The 19073-nt window shown below is 42.3% G+C and overlaps 1 protein-coding gene across 1 annotated transcript in view; it reads left to right on the forward strand.

Annotated features, from left to right (window-relative positions):
• LOC119176957 (nose resistant to fluoxetine protein 6-like) overlaps positions 1-9060 on the forward strand; it is a 49729-nt gene extending 40669 nt beyond the window's left edge. Inside the window, exons 10-15 of the mRNA XM_075878272.1 lie at positions 30-112; positions 605-727; positions 1431-1551; positions 1687-1876; positions 7343-7485; positions 8805-9060. Coding sequence (XP_075734387.1) covers positions 30-112; positions 605-727; positions 1431-1551; positions 1687-1876; positions 7343-7485; positions 8805-9059 — 915 coding nt within the window. The 3' untranslated portion in view covers position 9060. The remainder of the gene's footprint in view (positions 1-29; positions 113-604; positions 728-1430; positions 1552-1686; positions 1877-7342; positions 7486-8804) is intronic.
• Positions 9061-19073: the final 10013 nt, after the last annotated feature.

Genomic DNA, 19073 nt, shown 5'->3' on the forward strand with positions numbered 1-19073 from the left:
ATGAGAGTGTGCTCTTTTTCCTCATGCAGGGAATGTTTGGCCATCTGTGGTTCGTTTCAGCAGACTTTCAATTGTTTTTATGGGCTTTGCCAACTATCCTTATACTTAGAAGGTAAGTTACGGTGTGAATAAGGTGTCTTCTAGTGTTGAAAATTGAAGGACACTTTTATTTTTTGCAGTACTGAAGTAAAAAAAAGTAATTGCTGATTCAACGCTGTTCGCTTCACTTCATCGGAAATTTCGAAAAGCGAATGCAGTTGGTTCAGTTTTGTTACAATGTGAATTTAGTTACTAAACACTTGATACTTGAACCTGAAGTACTTAAATACGTCACAGCAAGTATTTGAATGCACTTAACGTGTCTAATATACCTTTACGCATGTAACATTACGTTTTCGGCAGCAGTTAATTGTACAGATGATGTTTATTCTAACTGAACAATTATTGACGCTACTTTTTGACAGTAGTTTCCCCTAGAAATTTTTTCTGTAATATTGTACTAAAATAATCTGTAATCTTGTACAGGTACTAGAACAATAAAGAAAGTACCATAAGATAAGGATGACCGCTATAGGGCGTTTATAAACTTCGAATTTTATTTCAGATGCTTTTGGGCCTTGATTGCAGCCTTTTTCAGCTTTAGCCTGCTGTGTTGTTCAGTGACAGCCTGGCAGGTTGTCAATACATCTTACCCACCTTTTATGACCCCGATTGTGGCAAACATCAGGTGAATTTTCATTTAATACAGAAGCAAAGTAACAATCCTGATGGATTACTAAGCGCTGGCACTACGAATATCCATCTATTTTAAAGAAGTCGACATGAATGGGAGCTTTGGAGTTCTTAAACTCTATTTTTGGCGCTTGCGTATTGGGACTGAGTTGAATTTTCACGAGTTGAATTTTCAATTTCAACTCGTGTAAAAACGAGTTGAAATTGAAAAAAAGACAAAACTAAAATGCTTTGGAATCACTCACTTTGAGGATCAAATAAAGAAACAACGTGGGGAAGGTTTGGGTTGCCGCCGTTTACCTAAATCGGGTGCGTCAAGAGATTACGCAGCACTCCTACCTAACCAGGAAGGTCTATCCCCATCCTTCCAGAATACCACACAGAGCCTTGGCAACGACGCTTAGAACACTACCGACAGATTTATATCCAAATCTGGCCTTACTTGAAGCTAAAACACAAAACGTGCATTGTTTCTTGGACCACAACACGAATTCTACGTAGACAGTGCGTGCTATCTCCCTCAAGTCAGCTCTCCGACCCAATGTAGCAGCAGCTAATTTGATAGGCTTGGTGGAGAGTTTGGGGCAAAAACACGCCTTCATTTCTTGTTATGCAGAGAGGGGAAACTAAAAATACTCTGTTTATGTCAGTAAATATTATGGTGCACCGAGGAAATAAAGTAATGTTCTCTTCTTCAGCATTCTTCTGGACACGCTAAACTACGTGTACGTCCTGCCTTTTTATCATGGCATGTGCTACTTTGCCGGATGTGTAACGTACTTTTTGTTGAAGAAATATGGGCAAGTCAAGATATCCCAGGTAAAAAGTTTGCTTTCCGGACGTTTTTTTTTTAACTTCTTTTTGCTACTATGTTTAGTGAAGAAGTATTTCTCAGAAAATTGCTAGAAAAGACGGCACTGTGTGATGTTTTATATCATATTCCTTCCCATCAAGATGAAGCAGATCGGAATGTGGTGTCTAACGCTCGTCTGCGCACTCTCAACTGTGTTCCTGAAATATGACTGGAACCGAGGCCATGGTCCACGTGGAGAATGGATAAAAGTTCCTTTAGTGTTCATCGACAGGCTGATGTGGTCATTTTGCATCAGCTGGACAGTATTCGCTTGCTCAACAAGAAGAGGAGGTAATCACACTTCTCTATCACCGCGAAAACTAATTTTCTTCAGTAATTTCGCACGGGTTGCTTTGCAGTCGCACTAGTTTTTATTCATTGCATTTATCACTTCTTGTTTAGAAGAGGGGGAGGAGGAAAAACAACAATAAAGAAGGCAGGGAGGTGAACCAGACACATGCTCAGTTGGCTACCCTACACTGATAATTACTGGAAGCGACACAAGATTGCAATGCTGCGCGAAAGGACAATGGCATGTGCGCTGACTTCTTAACATCGCGTTACCACAACTAGCACTAGTTTCTCTAGGATGGCCGATGGTGGCCACATCACGAGAACAAAGCTGAGGAGGAGGAGATCACCCATTGTCGACAACGGCGTAACAAAAATGGTGTACACAACGTAACCAGTTTTAATTTTAAAAAGAAACTTAAATTCAGCAAAATGGTGCAAAGTTGAGAGAAATTTTGAGCACAATAAACACATTCACAAGACGAGAAGACAAAACTAGCGCTACTTTTATCTAACTTTATTTGAGGCATCATGCACAAATATAACAAAAAAAGTCAACATGTACACAGGGTCGACTGCCTAGTCAAACAGGCTTTCACTTGGAAAAACTTATCAAAATATTCAGCATTCGCCTTCCAAAGTTTCACCGATGTGTCCCTGACGCACATGCTTCCTCGCTTCCTGATATGATACGCTTCTAGCAATTCCCTCAAAGTCTTATCCCCCCATCTACCCAGAATCTTTATTTCACACAGTTTCGGCTCACATGCCCCGAAACTTACCTAATGCTCTGCCAAGTTCATACCCCCCTTCCTCACAGCTCGTGAATGCTTCACCACCCAGTCATTAATGGTGCCGTACTTTTATAAGGCTGTGCACCACATGAAAAAAGTGGCAAACTGGTACCGGTGGCGTTGTTCGCTTCGAGAAAGCTATAGCTCAGTTGTGCTGCCGTATTTCTTGTGGTGGAGACAGAAAAAAAGGTTGCCAGAAAAAGAATGGTAGAAAGTTTGTTAACTGTTGCACGGGGGTTGTCTATAAAATATCGTTAATTTGCGGTTAGGCATAGTACTGCGATAGCAATTATAAGACAGTCTGGGCTGGTTTTTTAATGCGATAGCAACTATATGGACACTCTCGGCTGAATTCTGCAGCCGGCGTCAGCTTGGGCGCCACTGTCATATGGATACGTATATCAATACATATTTATGTATATGAAAACTCAAGAAAGAAAAAAAAATCTGAAAAAGACTCAGGCATGCTGAGTCGAACCTCTGACCTCCAAATTGTGTTTGCGAGGCGTAAACCACTGAGCCAAAAAGGCGCAAAGCGAACCTCCTTCAACGTTCAAGCGGCAAGTTATTCAAATATACTACTTCCCGCTGGCGAATGGCATCTCAGGGAAACTACTATTGTGTTTTCAGCATAACCACCGAGATGGTGCAATGAGCGCGCGTCACCAGATTGTCACGACGTGATGGCGCGCGCTCAAACTCCCACTCGTACTTTGCCCGCAGAAAGGGGCCACTCTCGCGAGTGCTCGCTTATCTCGCTGTGGGGACAATCCTGTGCTTTGGGACTTCACCGGAACAGTTCTGTTGTAGTTACCGGGCGCACAATAGTCCCTGCACTCGTAGCACAGTCTCTGTTTTCCGAAAGGGCTTACTTTTCACCACAAAGTAACAACTAAATGTTTATTGACTACGTTTTGTGCTTCGTGCATCATTTGTGCGTGAGAAACGCGGGGCAAGTTTCGATCTGCTGGCCATTCTTCGCGTAACCTTCCAATATCACGTTTATTGCTTCGCCTTTGATACTAAGCTGCTTCTTTTTGTCAACGCCACCGCCACGTCATATATATATATATATATATATATATATATGGGGAAGGATGCACTTCCCTCCTCTTTCTGCAGAGTGAACATCACCTTTTCGACTGCAGTCGTCTGCTGTGCGCGCGCTTTTCTCGGGAGCGAGCAAGGGGGGGGGAGGAGTGCTTACGGTTTCCATGCTATCACTACAACGATCAGCATGGGCATTGTGCACTCACAGCAGGTGAAAACTTCTACGGGCTGCGCTCTCAACACAAAAAACAAAACTGTGCCACAAGTGTACCTGGAGCGGCCACGTTCTTTTACACCAGGGTTTTGTAGAGCTACGTGAGATCGGATAAGAATGAGTTTACATGCCAGCTTCACTTCGTATAATATTGTAATTTGTCGCTATCACAATCATTGATTCACCATTTTGGTGAAACTGATTTTACGCAATCATCCCTGTCACAGTCACGAACTGCACTTGGCAACATGCGCACGAGTATACAGAGATACCGACAAAGCTTCTTGAAACACATCTAGGTATTCAGCGGCTATGCACGTATTGGAGGTTCTGTAACATTTGTCATAAGTTATTCGCGTTCATCTGTACCTCTGATTTCGTTTCGTGCGTCATTTGTGCGTGAGATACGCGGTGCACGTTTTGATCTGCTTGCCATTCTTCGCGTGACATTCCAATTTGTTGCTATCGCGTTCATTGCTTCGCATTTGCGGCAAAACTGTGCCTATATAATGACCGAGCGGTGGATAATTAACAAGCTGTTAGATATGAGAGCACGAACTTGGCAGAGCATTGGGCAAGTCACGGTGCATGTGAGCCGAAACTGTGTGAAATAAACATTTTTGGTAGAGGGAGGGATAAGACTTCAAGGGAATTGCTTGAAGCGTATCATATGAGGAAGCGAAGGAGGATGTGCCTCAGTGACACATAAGCTTTGGAAGGCAAACGCTGATTACCTCGACAAGTGTTATTACAACCGCAATTGTATGAGCACTCTCCACTGAATTTTGCAGCCGGCGTCACCGCCATTCACCGTATATGTATACGTATCTATATATATGAAAACGCAAGAAATAAAAAAATTCTGAAAAAGATTTCAGCTTGCGGGATTGAACGTCAGGCCTCTGAAACGTGAGTGCGAAGCGTTACCCTTGTGAGCCACCAAGGAGCTCTTCTTCAACGCTCATATGCAAGATATTTATATCTACCACATACCACTGGTGATCGGCATCTTGGGGGGGGGGGGGGAGCATGAACTCCAAGATGGGGGGAACTATTGCGTTTTGCACATTACCAGCAAGATGGCACATTGAGCGCGCGGAGGTGCGCTTTCTCATCTTCCACGTGTACTTTGCCCTTCAGAGTGGTAGGTGGATGCTCTCTCAATATCTCTTATCTCGCGGTGGGACGATCGTACGTCTTGGCTGGCGTTGGGCTTTCGTTAGAATGTTTCTGTTGTAGTTACCGGGTGCACAAAGGTCACTTCATTCGTTGCAGTCTCCGTTTGCGAAAAGGGTGCGCTTTTCAGACACAACGAAGTAACAACTGAGACGCTTATTCGCGTTCATCTGTACCTGTGAGTACGTTGCGTGCGTCATTAGTGCGTCAGGAACGCGGGACATGTTTTGATCTGCTTGCCATTCGGCGCGTGATCTTCTAATTTGTTGCTATCACGTTCATTGTTTGGTCTATGCGGCAATGTGGTGCCTTTTTTTTTCTAAGTGACAACTTGTTTGACTATAATTTTGAATGTGTGTACATGTGTACTTTTCTGATTATATTTGCGGGCGACCCCTGAATAAACTTAGATGCAAGTAGCGCCTGTCTTTTCCGTCCACTCTTCTTTTAAATGCGTGTTTTTCGCGCTCAAGATTTCTGTCAATTTAGGCCTTTAACAGCTGTCGCACTATAGATATACTCACATACTTTTAATAGTAATACTTTCTTGGGTGTAACGTTCTATCACCCCCATTTGATTACGAGAGATGCCGGAGTGTAGGGCTCCAGCAATTTCGACCACTTGGGGTAATTCTTCAACGTGCACTTAAATCTAAGCACATGGGTATACCCATGTGATTTATCGGGGCTACTATACTATTGTTTATGACTATCTGTCAATGCTTAAGATCAACGAATCACCGGTCTGTCGGGAACTTGAGAACTGGGGCTTTTTTTTTAAATAAAAATTGCAACTTGGACAGAAAGATTGAAAAACGGTGTTAATATGCTTATGTTATGTTTCTTTTGTTGCCTTTCACCATCCGTCATACTACATGTGCGCCATTTCTCCTCGTCAGAGTTACGAGGTAGACACTAGAATAGTTTATAGCCTTAATTCAAATTTTTAAACCTTATAGTACCATCAAAGATGATTTGATAGTTTTCACCACTTAGGAGAAATAAACGTTCCCTCACAAAAGTTTGCGCAAGAAGCTGTTGCAAGTTGCCTGTAGAAGAAACTGACTTGATTTGGAAGACATGTTGGCCCCGCCGCGGTGGTTTAGTGGCTAAGGTACTCGACTGCTGACCCGTAGGTTGCGGGATCGAATCCCGGCTGCGACGGCTGCATTTCCAATGGAGGTGGAAATGTTGTGGGTCCGTGTGCTCAAATTTGGTAGCACGTCAAAGAACCCCAGGTGGTGGAAATTTCTAGAGCCCTTCACTACGGCGTCTCTCATAATCATATAGTGGTTTTGGGACGTTAAACTTCACATATCAATCAATCAATCAATCAATCAATCAATCAATCAATTAATTAATTATATATCAATCTATCAATCAATCAATCAGTTTAGAGACATGTTGGGAGAACTTCTGAGCTATTTGTGCAAATTTTGCCCGAGTGGTCAAAAAGCAAGGCATTTTACCGCATCTCTACCTTCAAACTCTGGTATTGCTTGGCCATCCATCACGCATTTTGTTCACAACAAACTCCTTGGAACTGGGAGCTTTCACACAATAGCAGCAAAATATCTCCCGGAAATGTGTACGATTTATACGTTTTGTGTGTGTGTGTGTGTGTGTGTGTGTGTGTGTGTGTGTGTGTGTGTGTGTGTGTGTGTGTGTGTGTGTGTGTGTGTGAGTGTGTGTGTGTGATAGTGTGTTACCAACAAGTTCATATTTTCCTGTTTTATTTTAATTGTTCGTACCACATTGGTGGCATGATTTTTCGGTGGCATCTCTGCCGCATGGCACTCGGCGTTACTCTATTGACACGTGCCGTTTGTATACCTCGTGCAGGCAACTTCGCAACTGAGTCGTAATCTGTGACACAACAATCATAACGTCGGTAGTCATGATGTTGCACTTCGACTCAACAACAGCGCGTTATTTTACAAAGGAGAAAGCAATCAGCCCCGTTTTTACGAAACTTAGTTTTAAACAACTGCTGTAGCATCACAACATTTTGATCCATTCCTACATCTCAAGTTGCCATCAGCTGCTCTAATCAGTTCCAATTCTCATTTTTTATTGTTCATTCTTTATTTGTACGAGACGCTGTGATGGGCCACAAAGAAAGTAAGTTTGTGTGATTATTGCCCAAGATGTTTGAGATGTCGAAAGTTAACCTTAGGTGCGTACTATAGTTATTACAAAAAGCGCTTGCGTTGTATATTGTTTTTCTCGCAGGTGTCCTTTGGAATTTTCTCTCGTGGAAAGCATTTGTTCCCCTGAGCCGCTTGTGCTTTGGAATATATATCGTTCACGTACCATTGTTTTTTATCAAGTCAAACATAGCTCGAGAGCGGATTTTCTATTCTCACTTTACATTGGTAAGATACAGATTCTTTCCACTCTACTTTCCCGCCCAGCGTCAATATCGAAAGCGCTTTGATCGATGAAGTTTTCAAGTTAGTGATTTTGGTAGACATTGAAATTCTTTTGTGTATAACGATGCTTGCATGTAAGCTATTAGGACGCTTTACGTCAGTGGAGAATAAATTGTTATTCGATGTATGTTACGACAAAGCTTAATTACGCGAAAAAAAGGACAGAATATCTGAAGAGCATGCGTCGTTCGCATGCAGTGAGTGTTCTTGCCGCATGTGTTTATGTAGGCAGTTTTTCGAAATGCAACTAAATAATAATGAAAATAGAGCGGGTAAAAAACGAGGACACAAAGAAGGAGGCGACAACAAGTTTTTTTTTTTCACTAAAATGCATCGACCCTGCGAGCAAATTATTTTTTATGATACTAAATAATCGCCCTAGGTAGAAAAGTGTGTGTATATGATCTCACATAAGCCTTGTAAGCAGTAAATTTTTGAAATTACCCTAGAAATATTATATACTTCCCATTGTGCTGCTTGCAAAAAATAAAATAGAAGCATACACCGTCAAAGTATTAGTTAGATTACGAGATACATTTAATCCGCGAATAATATCTCGAATAGACAAAAGTTGGCAAGCAGCATAGACAAATTGTCAAATGTAGTAAATTATCACACCAAGAACCATTTTTTACGTTTTTTTTTGCTCAATCAACCGCCACTCACGACCTGACGAAAGAGATTATAGTGTTGTCATACAGCCACACGAGCCACTCAAGAAACTAGAAATGAGCCATAAATGAAAAGGACTTGCTAGTGTCCTGATCATTTGGCACGCAAGTGTCTCGTAATAATCGTGATTCACTGCAGCAAGCGTAGCAAGCACAGCGTACAAATAAATCATGCGATCAGTCCACGTTTCGCGCTAGAACAATTTGACACTTTTCAAGTTCCACCACTACGTTATCATGTACCGACTATGATTTTTCGCACCGACGTGCTTAGTTCAAGTCTTCGCACTTTTGTGTGAAAGATTAGCGCGTATGATGCGCTCATTACAGTGCATATTTCGGCAAACTATTTAGACGCCTTGCTGTGTCAGTAGTGCATATTGCTTAGAGAAAGCTGTCATGGAAACGAAGTACTTTGAAACACTATTTCCGCTGAGTTATTCATAAAGCTTTTTTTGTGATTTTCTATTTTAGAGCACGTGTCATTGATTCTCGCTGCCTGTGTGTTCTTTGTGTTTTGCTCGCTGTATATCCTACCGTCAAGGATGGATTTTCAGTTTTCTCAAGTGTTTATCTTATTTTATTTCCTAGGTTCTCCAAACGTTTGCCGTGTTTGTGGCATCGTCCTTGCTAAGCCTTACCATCTATCTTGCCTGCGAAGCACCAGTGGGTCGTCTCGAGAAGATGTTTTTGATGCCGAATAGAAAAGAAGAGAAAGCTCGCCGTAATTGCAGAGGAGAACAAATCAACATTATGCGAAACCTTTCGTCTACGATAAAAGACACGGAGCTCGTGAACACGAATGAGCAAAAAGCAAACAGTAAAGAATATTCGAGTCATTTGTGAACGAGTGTGAGCACGCGTCGTGTGTTGACTGCGCAATTACTCTCGGTTTCGTTTCATGCATTTTTTTTCGTTTTGGTTATCGGGTTGGTACACCAAAATGCTTGACGCTCACACCTTATTAATACACGGAGGGCGTCAAGCATAGTCACGTGCACATTTTTTCAATGGGAGGAAGGGTCAAGGTTCATTATTGAGAAAAACCATTAGTCTCCCCCCCCCCCTACACTGTTTATTAAGTTCAAAAGAAAACAGGGTCCACCATGGCTGCGTAAAAATAGAAAACGAATTGGACAGTAGGCTATATTAGGTCCCCGTCATTCCAGTGAATAAAGAAGGCTTCAGTCACGGATATTTTCAAAAAGCACGCTCAGAGTAAACCCTGTGCATTCAAAAATGGCAGGAAAGGTCCGAGTGAGTATATGTGTGGGCCAGCATTGGGAGCCCCCTACACACATTTTGGAGTAGTGGTTTTACCCCTTCCCCTCTCTCTTCCTTCGCGTATGGACGTCTATCGCGTCAAGTATTTGGTCGTTGTGGTCTGTTCTTGATACGTCCGATAATGTGTTGACGATGTTATACGAGGCTGTCCAAGTGTGTTATATATCGAACAGTCGATTACGCCATTGATGTTGGTTCTTTTTTTAGCTAAGTGTCTTGGTGCAACACACCCTGAGGGATCGGTCATGATTTAGGGTGGTATATTGTCCTAGTGAATAGAGCGAAAAAAAATCAAAAGAGAAGAAAGATAGAATTCACTGAATGAAGAGTAGGGAATAGAAATGTTAAATGTTACGGGATTACAATTGCAGAAAGCTGAGATAGTTAATACATATTCATTCTAAAAGACATAGGGCGTGCGAACACGAATACAAGAAGGAAGTCAGGGCACCACATATGCTTACTAACAACTGAGGATGCGCACAGGAGCGGGACAGAAAGAAGGCATCAAAGATTCTCAGCGCATTTCCATGCAATATGCGCACCTACCTGTCTAGAACACGTGTGGGTATACATGAGAAATAACTCTTAAAGCATTTGGCTTCGTATTCCTGCAAGTTAATCAACGGTTGGCTCATGAATGCCTACAACTGCGATTGATATGCCATGCCTCAGTCACCACACGCGTTTCTTCATTTCTATCACAGTACAAGACTGTGCATTCATTGAACATTGGCGTGCACCTACGTTCTCGACAGTGTAAAGAAAGATTAGACTATGAGCCACCGGTTAGAGATCTCTTATGTTCCAATATTCTCTGGTTAATGCAGCTACCCGTCTGTCGTGCCTAGAAGCGGCCAGAGCTGAAAGTACCTTACATACTACATTTGTACGGCAATCAGTCATTTTGTTGTGTTTTACGAAACAAATATTGGTCCGCTTTTTGGCTTTTACCCATTCCTTCTGTTCATAGCGGCACAAGTCTTAACTTTTATTTTTACAGCTCCCAATAAACTAGGTACAATTTGTGGCGCTGTTCAGAGAAAACAAAATGAGAGAGTAAAAGACAAGAAGACCGATATTTGCTTAGCAAAAGACACCAACAAATTCATTTACTGGCACACATGTGTAGTATGTAACGTCTCTTTCAGCTCTCGCCCATTGTACGTAGGACCAACGGGCCGCTGCATTAAAGAGAGAATATTGAATTATAACAGATCAATAATCGGATGCTAACCTTCTAATCCTTCTTTACATTGTCAAGAATGTAAGCGCACGCCGAAATTCAATAATATGCAGTTATGTTCCAGTATAAGAATAAAGAAACATGTCTGATGATTGAGGTATGGCAGCCCCGCCACGGTGGTATAGTGGCTAAGGTACTCGGCTGCTGACCCGCAGGTCGTGGGTTTGAATCCCGGCTGCGGCGGCTGCATTTCCGATAGAGGCGGAAATATTGTAGGCCCGTGTGCTTAGATTTGGGTGCACGTTAAAGAACCCCAGGTGGTCAAAATTTCCGGAGCCCTCCACTACGGCGTCTCTCATAATAATATGGTGGTTTTGGGACGTTAAACCCCACAAATCAATCAATCATCGATTGAGGTATGGCATTTCGATAATAGTGGTTGCGCATGCATGAACCAACCATCGATTTACTTGCACAAAGATGAAATCAAACGCCTTAGGGACCCTAAACAACATCTGAGAATACAAATAACGAGAACGCATGTGCACGATTCGTGACGCCACAGTTTGTTCACGTGACGTCAGGATTAAATGAGCTCTCGACTAGTCGATATACGAGAGATTTTTGTCTTGAATTGACATGTATTCTGCTTTGTCCTGCAGTCACACTGCCAGTTCTGTGATGTACCACGTGGCTATCATGCACGATAAATTGATAATACTTCGTTTTCTGCGTTTTTGGCTGCGCAAACGGATATAGCAACGCGGCTATAGTCGAAAAGCGCGAAATTATGACTGGCTCAATGGTTAGGGCTGACGATCAACGTGTCTTATGATGAAATAAGTGGTGAGGAGGATATAGCACCTATAGAAAGGGTAAAGAAGACGAGAAAAAAAATACTCTCTTACATTCGAATTCGGTGTGGTTTAAGAGCCCTTTAGCCACTATCTTTTTTTTTCAAATGTGGAGCATTTAAAGTCTTAGTCGCACGTTGTGATTTAAGAAGACTCAGTCTGAGATCGTGAGCAGATTTCTCCAGCTAATTATATAAATCACTTGCAAATATATGCACAACGTGATCGAGGAAACACAGACCGACAGCACATTTGCGAGACGTCACTGCAATGAGTGCATAAAACAGAGGCACATTAGCATAATTGTCAATAATTGCATCTGATGGTGACCCACTGCTAAATCAGTGAGGCCCCAAACCACAGTTCTTCCTCCAGCGTGCGGAAGGCTTGACTAGTAGAGGGTGGCGGACGCCGCCAAATGACGAGACCACAGGCGTATCGATCAAGCGCGAAGCAATCCCGATTGTGCCACGTAGACATAGTAGGCACTGCTAGGCCCCGCTCACGCTTCAACTGTTCGTATATGACGACATTTCAGCCACACCTGACGCTGGGCATCATCATTAGTGAAGGTGGACATCCAATTACAAAAATTGTTTTCAAAAATAGAGTGTTGCGCATTCAGCCCGTGGAACGTCACCATCGTGTTGCTCTCCAATCCAGTCCGTTTCGCTACTTATGGATGCGCATGAGTGGCCCCTGATGCTGGAAGCAGACGACTATGCTCTTCGTCACATTTATTGCATTTATGCGCCTCACATCGGACGACTAAGCACATCATGATGCGAAGACTCAGTGTCGTTCTTTTACATAGAAAAATCGCCGGCGTTACTTGTTAATGGTGCCCGGAGTTTCTCAAAGTGCAGCTTCAGTTACAACTCCCATAGACCAGAAGTTTCTAATCATCCAATTTTCTTCGTAATTAGTGACCCTTCGTCGCAGCATTAACAGATAAGGTGTCGTGTTTCTAAGCTGGAGAACGCAGGTTCGATTCCCAGTCACGGCGGCAGCATTTCTCTGCGAACAAAATCTCACCACGATCGTCTGTGTAGGTGCATATCAAGAGACCCAAGGGTTCAACATAAAGTCGGGGTTTCTGGATGCAGCACTCCCCATAATTGTGTTGTGATTTTGGCGCATAAATATTCAGAAATTAAGAACATTCAATTCATAAAATACACAAGCACGTTGTAGCGCTATTCCGATTGGTCTAGCCAAACTTGTTCCAAAGATATCATGATTGTTCAAAAGAATATACGGAAATATCTTTACGAAGCGACTTCCAAGGCTCCTAAGCAGTGTTCATGCTGTCGTTCGACTGAACAAACCTAACAGGTGTTTTGTGTGCTGTATTCGGCCTCATCAACAACTGCATAGATGATTACTGCTACTTGCTTTTTGTCTGATGAGTGAGTCACGACTTTGGTCATCGTAGTATTCAAGAACAGCTTAACGTTTTTGCCTCTAGTAATAAAAAAAAATCAAGCCGGATTTCAAGGTGTGCATCTACAAGCAGTAAAATATATTTCTTTATTAAAACCAAATTTGACGACACACAAAAATGAAGAATGTGTGAAACGGCTTTTTTTGTTTGTATTTTTACTAATATTTATAAAAAATGCATCCATGTGCGTGGTCCATCTTTTATAATAAATTTCGTTGTCGTAGTTAAATGACAAAAACATAAAATCAAATAAAGGACGTTACCGGCAAGGTATGAGATGGCATATGAAGGGAAGAAGCGAAACGGTTACTAAAGAAAAGGGAGGGAAGCATAGGCTCAAAGAGAGGCAGGTTAAAGCAGGTTCACTGAGGGAATATAAAGTAGAGAGAGGGCAGAAGATGAGAGCACCCAGCAAATTAGAGAGAAAACAAAAGAGCATAGGCAAGACAACAAGCAGATGAATAACAAAATACGCACTAGGAGACATATGTAGCCAAAAGCGGAGGAGGAGAGTACAAGGAAAAAAAAGGAGGTCCAAGCTCAAAGAGCGACGACGACAGAGTTTTGTTTTTATGGATTACAGTGATAAGTCAACCTGTTAACGCTGTGTCCCAGCTTATATGGGTACAATTCGTGAGCTGACCGGCAGCAAACACGCACTGGTAACCGCAAAGAATTGACAGCAAAGGTTGGTATACACTGGCGACTAGCAGCAGTCGCGCGACTAAAAAAAAACGATTCATGTTCACACCGGCAGAGGCTGCATGCGAGCGACTGGAAGTCGCAAAACCGGAGAGTCACGTCCGGATATCGTTATCAGTGAGAACTCTAGAGACCGGCGCCGATCAGCTGATCACCGCCAGCTGATTGAGCGGAGCAAACCATATAGTTTCCTAAAATTATTTAGAGGGGACTCTGCCGCTGAAATCGTTCAGCGACCATTGGAATGATGGGTAGTACACAGATTTGCCTAGTCTTCGTACTTGCGGGCGACGAATCGTGCGTGTGGCTTCGTTTATTGCTGGTTTCGGCTTCCTTTTGAAGGAAAGAACGAACTCTTTCAGGTTCCCTGACCCTATTCTTAATAGTAAGCCTAAAAGAATATGGTGGGTAACCGCTAAACATTTGCTGATTTTTGTTTTGTGAGAAAATGTCTCCAAGCCACACGAACGCACACGGAGCCAGAACTAGGCCGTAACTACGAAGATTAGACTAATCTGTGTACTACCCATCAATCTCATGCTCGCTGAAGTGTTTTGTGCAGCTTGCTTAGACGCTAGCGCCACAGTTCTCTCTAGTGCATATTAGGCAACATTATGGAGCAAACCGAGCGCGCCGCATTTATTGTATTCGTCCGTTCTCGCACAGCGTTCACAGTAGCGTCGAGGAGTTTGAAGGCGCTGAGCTGTGCTCCCGCAAGGGCTGCAAAAGATTGTGCCTTTTTCTTTCCCTTCAACCACACATCTAAGGAGTTCGATTCAAGCGAAAAACAACAACAAAAAAAGGACGGTGCTGGGTGCAAATCGTCCTTCCTCGCGAGAGCTAGCCGGTCATATAGGCTACCCACTTCCCGAGAAGCGCTGCGACGACGATAAGTATTTCTGAGAGTGGTACTACATATTCGCAAATGCTCCTTGAATTTAACTTGACATGACACAGCCTCCAAAGCAACACAAACACGTCTCGAACGCATTGTCTTTAGTTGGTGCCAAGGCATGAAGCACAAATGCGTTCCAAACACGCTGCATTAAAGAAGGTGGTTAGTCAAGTTCGAGACAAAAGACGACTCTGAATACGGGAAAAATAGTGCACAATCAACCTTCTCCTCACTTTGACGGCGTTTAGCTTCTTGCGAACGCCGCCACGTAAATTCGACGTGCACTTTGCACGAGCTGCTGCGCTCCGAAATCTCCAAGTCAAGTACTCTATGGTGGCCATAAAGCCACAGACCCAGAGGAACGCACTCATTTGAATTTGCTGACATGAGGCCAGCACATTGAAAAAAAAACAAAAAAAGAAGAGCCTGTATATAAAGAAATAATGCCGATGTCATTTCTGGCCATCAATGATTAGTTCCCGCAGTTTTGCGACTGCAGTCGCGCGACTAAAAATTGATGAAGCGACTACCCAAAGCAGCCGCTTTGCGAGCGTTTGCGACTGTTCGCGACCAGTCGCAAATCGTCACACCACCACTGCTAGTCACTGGTGTGAACCAACAAGTCGCTATTATGCCCCCGCGGCTGAGTTCCTACGGCTTCGCTTCACAGAACGTAGCCATGAGAGCTCAAGCAGTGCTCTGCCCAATGTCCGAGTGGTTTATAGTCACATCTATCGACATCAGGGCGAATATTATTCGAGTGCATGCATTACAGGTATCATTGAATCAGGGACGCCATAAACCTCACGACGCCCAGTAATGTGACACGAATTCGAGTTGACGTGATGATGAGGAACTGAGGGCTTGCAAGCCTTCTAAAGCTTCATTGTACAAATTCTATAGAATACGTAGATTGGCTTCCTTTTTCAGCGTATGAGGCAAAATATCCATGTTTAAAATATAAACGTGTATTGCGTGAGTTTCGTATGCATGCGTTTATTCTGTCAAAATTGACAAAAACATTTAAAAATAGCGAAATAGGTGGGCTTAATGCGGATCTTTCTAGAACACCCCTAGTTTATATGTGCAAAGAAAACGCTAGGTCATTTACGTTATATAACTTATTCTCGCGGAAAAGCTGCTGTGCATGACATTAAGATAGAAAGATCAAAGCCAAAGTGTGTCAGCCTAAACAGAGTTTCTATGGTGGCTGAACACGTGTAAATTTCGCGGAGATCACAGTTAATAGTATCAGCATACCATACATGCGTGGAGATCTAGATCACGTAAGATTTGCGACAGTTGAACAACCCAAGAAAAATCTGCTGATTAATAATAAATAATCTCTTTAGCTACAGAACAGAATATATAAATGTAGCGATAACTAAGGGCATCGAAACACTGCCATAAACACTCCTCATGGCGGTGGTTATGTTGACCAGGCTCTGGATAGGCTGCGCTTCAAATATTCGAGGTATTCTTAGATGAGTTTTTTATATGACGAAAGAGCACTTAATGTAACTGTCGTGTTCTGCTGACTGATAAATGTACATTACGGTATACAGGACATCCCAATTATCAGGCTGCAAAATTTCAAAGAAAGAGAGGAGAGAAAGTGTTACGCAAAGCAAGCCTGGTACGCATTGTTCCCAGTAGACTGAAGTTGCAACTAGTAATTTTTTTGGTAATGAGGTTTCGGGAAGTAGTCAATCATACTTATATTTCTACAATTGCTCACCTAATTATGAAAATGTAAATGAAACCAATGTAGTAATTGTGTGCCCGTTTTTTTTTCTGGTTGAGAAAGAATGCCCGCGAAATGGAAAAAATAACACGTGACAAAGCTTCCTCCTGCAAGCAGCACGCTCAAATAAGCTTACCGCAAGCAACCGCTTTGTATGATGTCCACCGTCAGTCAGCCGACTGTTTTCAATAATGTGGCTGGAGCACTGATTTTCTTACGGCCCAGGTCTGGAAGACCAAGACGGTGCACTTCTTCGGTATAGGTAATGACAGTTAGGGTAATCTTTTTTTCTCTCGTTTTATTGTCAAAATTATTTTTAAATTACTACCTCACAGTTATCCTGTTCGGTGACATTGCACCACAATAGAATGATGGAGCTCAAAATGCACTTCCAAACAATGCTAGTATAAGTAGCATGTGTCGAGTGGTGCAAAAAAGATTGACCATCTCGTTCGAAAGCGACTCTAGTGAAAATCTACTAAAGGCGAATACAACCATGCGCATTCACTGAATTCACACGAACCTATGCTAGTTTATTATCGTTACTCTGTTCACCCAACCATCTCTTTCCCACGTATTTTGAAACTTTGGCGGAGAGCCGTCCTCTAAATAAAGGTAGACTTCATTCATTCATTCATTCATTCATTCATTCATTCATTCATTCATTCATTCATTCATTTTTTGAATATTTCACAAACTGTCTTCATGAACAGAACAAAAATGGGTGCCCAGTTAGTATATTGATTAAAGTAGCACGATTTAATGTCATCACTTGAATATACCTCAATGACATTTGTTTTATAGTTAGATGACTACTTGTAGAGTTACAATGACTAATCTTTTAGCCTCATTAACAAAAAAATTTTGGGCCGCTACTACAGTCTACTGGGAAAAATATGCACTTTGATCACCGCTCTTCTGGTTTTAATCGAACTGTGTATTGTAAATGATATGAATTTAACAAGGAGGCAGTGAAACAGTTGGTCGTAACAGCTAGAAGTGCTCATCCACTGGAGTCCACGCAAAAGCGCTCTGCATCTTTACTGCAGCACTTGACGGTATCCTTCCAACAGTCTGCTGGCCATTTCAAGGTAGAAAGAAAGGGTAAACCTTTATTAGCAGTAACGTATACCGACAACGTGTGGGGTCGTTCGTTCAGAGCTACACTGGCCCTGGGTTGCCAGTTGACTACCAGGTTTTCTTTCCTATAGTCACCTCTCCCCCAGCAATTGCGGCAATGTGTTTGTACGAGCGGGGAGTTTGGCGCAGTAGGAAGCGAGGAACACTTGAATGTAAAGTGAGTCAATTATGGTATCCCTACACACTAGGGGCACTCGCCACGATATTTGGAGGGGTGTATCTTGGAAAGTATATGAGCAGAAAGTGTCGAAACGGTACGCGTTTTTCTGCTTTCGGCCGAGATGATGCCACATTATCAGTTGTGATATCACTTCGCACGAAAAAGTTGATTTATTTTCTTCACCAATTAGGCTCAGAACAGCTAGACTTTTTGTACGCGCTGCTGTAACATACCCTAAAGTAGTTATACGAGTCGCAGAAGGACGAGGGAAATATAAAGAGGGTTTAGGCCTCTTATGGGGTTCAAATTCATGCACAATCTGGTAAATGAGCGCCGGAAATTGATTAATTTGAAATGATTGTTCTTTGTCGGAAAATTGAGACCATTAAATTATCACTGATCACTGAAAAATTAACTGCTTTCAGATTACAGTAATGATATTAGTCCGTAAGCTCCAGTCTTTTTTCGTAGTTAACCAATCTAGACAAAGCGAAAAAATTGCATTGTATTAAGTTCAACTGTGTGGGAGTTGTTCTTTAAGTCACGTAAGGCATATCGTATTGAGCAAAATTGAAATGCTTCTGGCGCCACCAAGAGATAGTAATGCTGTCTGGAAATCACAGACTATAAATATGAGCAAACACTTTCGCAGGAACGAGTGCATGTCCTAAGAATGCCTCTGTGTTTCTTGATATAATAGTAAACAAAATAACAAGAAAAGGTGAAAAAGCAAGTACTTCAAGATGGTGTAGTTAGAGATGCCCTTCTGAGTTAATGGCAACTTGCTTAATTAGGTAATACCCTGGCATAAAAAGTACCTAAAGCAATAGCAATAGTTAATACTACCTTACGTTGCGAGGCACTCTTCCAAGTGATGACGAAACTAGAAACTAATATCGGACGTGACATGGGTAAATCTTGCAAAACAACTTCTTTTTCTTCTTGTACTTTTTTCGCGTCTTGAGAAGGTTGATTCGCCGAGTGGAACTTATACATTCAGTGCACAGCTGGTTTGCTATACACGGTATTTCCCGCTCAATAACATACGACTGGTCCCAGAATATTCAAAATATTTGATTACGTCAAAATTAGAATCATGCTTTCAAGGTTGTTGCTTTGAATGTCAGCTTATGAGGAGGTTTCTCACCTGTCACAGTACAGAGAACCTTTTCCACTGCTTTTTGCCCGTCAAAATCTCTCGCTAGATTCGTCAGGTATAATGGCGTTGAAATAGATGCGCTAGTTGAGAGCAAGGTAAATAAGAGAAAAGTGGAAATTTCAGCTGACTGCGAGAGTTATGAGCACGTGCGAGCACTTCGATCTGATCTACTGCGTTTCATGAGTGCGCAAAACTAAATCTGTGACGGTGTGATTCCTAATAGAGAATATTCTTGTTAGCAAGTGTCTCGCATGATTGCTCACTTTTCGCTATGTTTTCATGGTAGTCGCTC

This window comes from Rhipicephalus microplus, chromosome X (assembly GCF_043290135.1).
Source record: "Rhipicephalus microplus isolate Deutch F79 chromosome X, USDA_Rmic, whole genome shotgun sequence".
In the NCBI taxonomy this organism is placed as follows: Eukaryota; Metazoa; Arthropoda; class Arachnida; order Ixodida; family Ixodidae; genus Rhipicephalus; species Rhipicephalus microplus.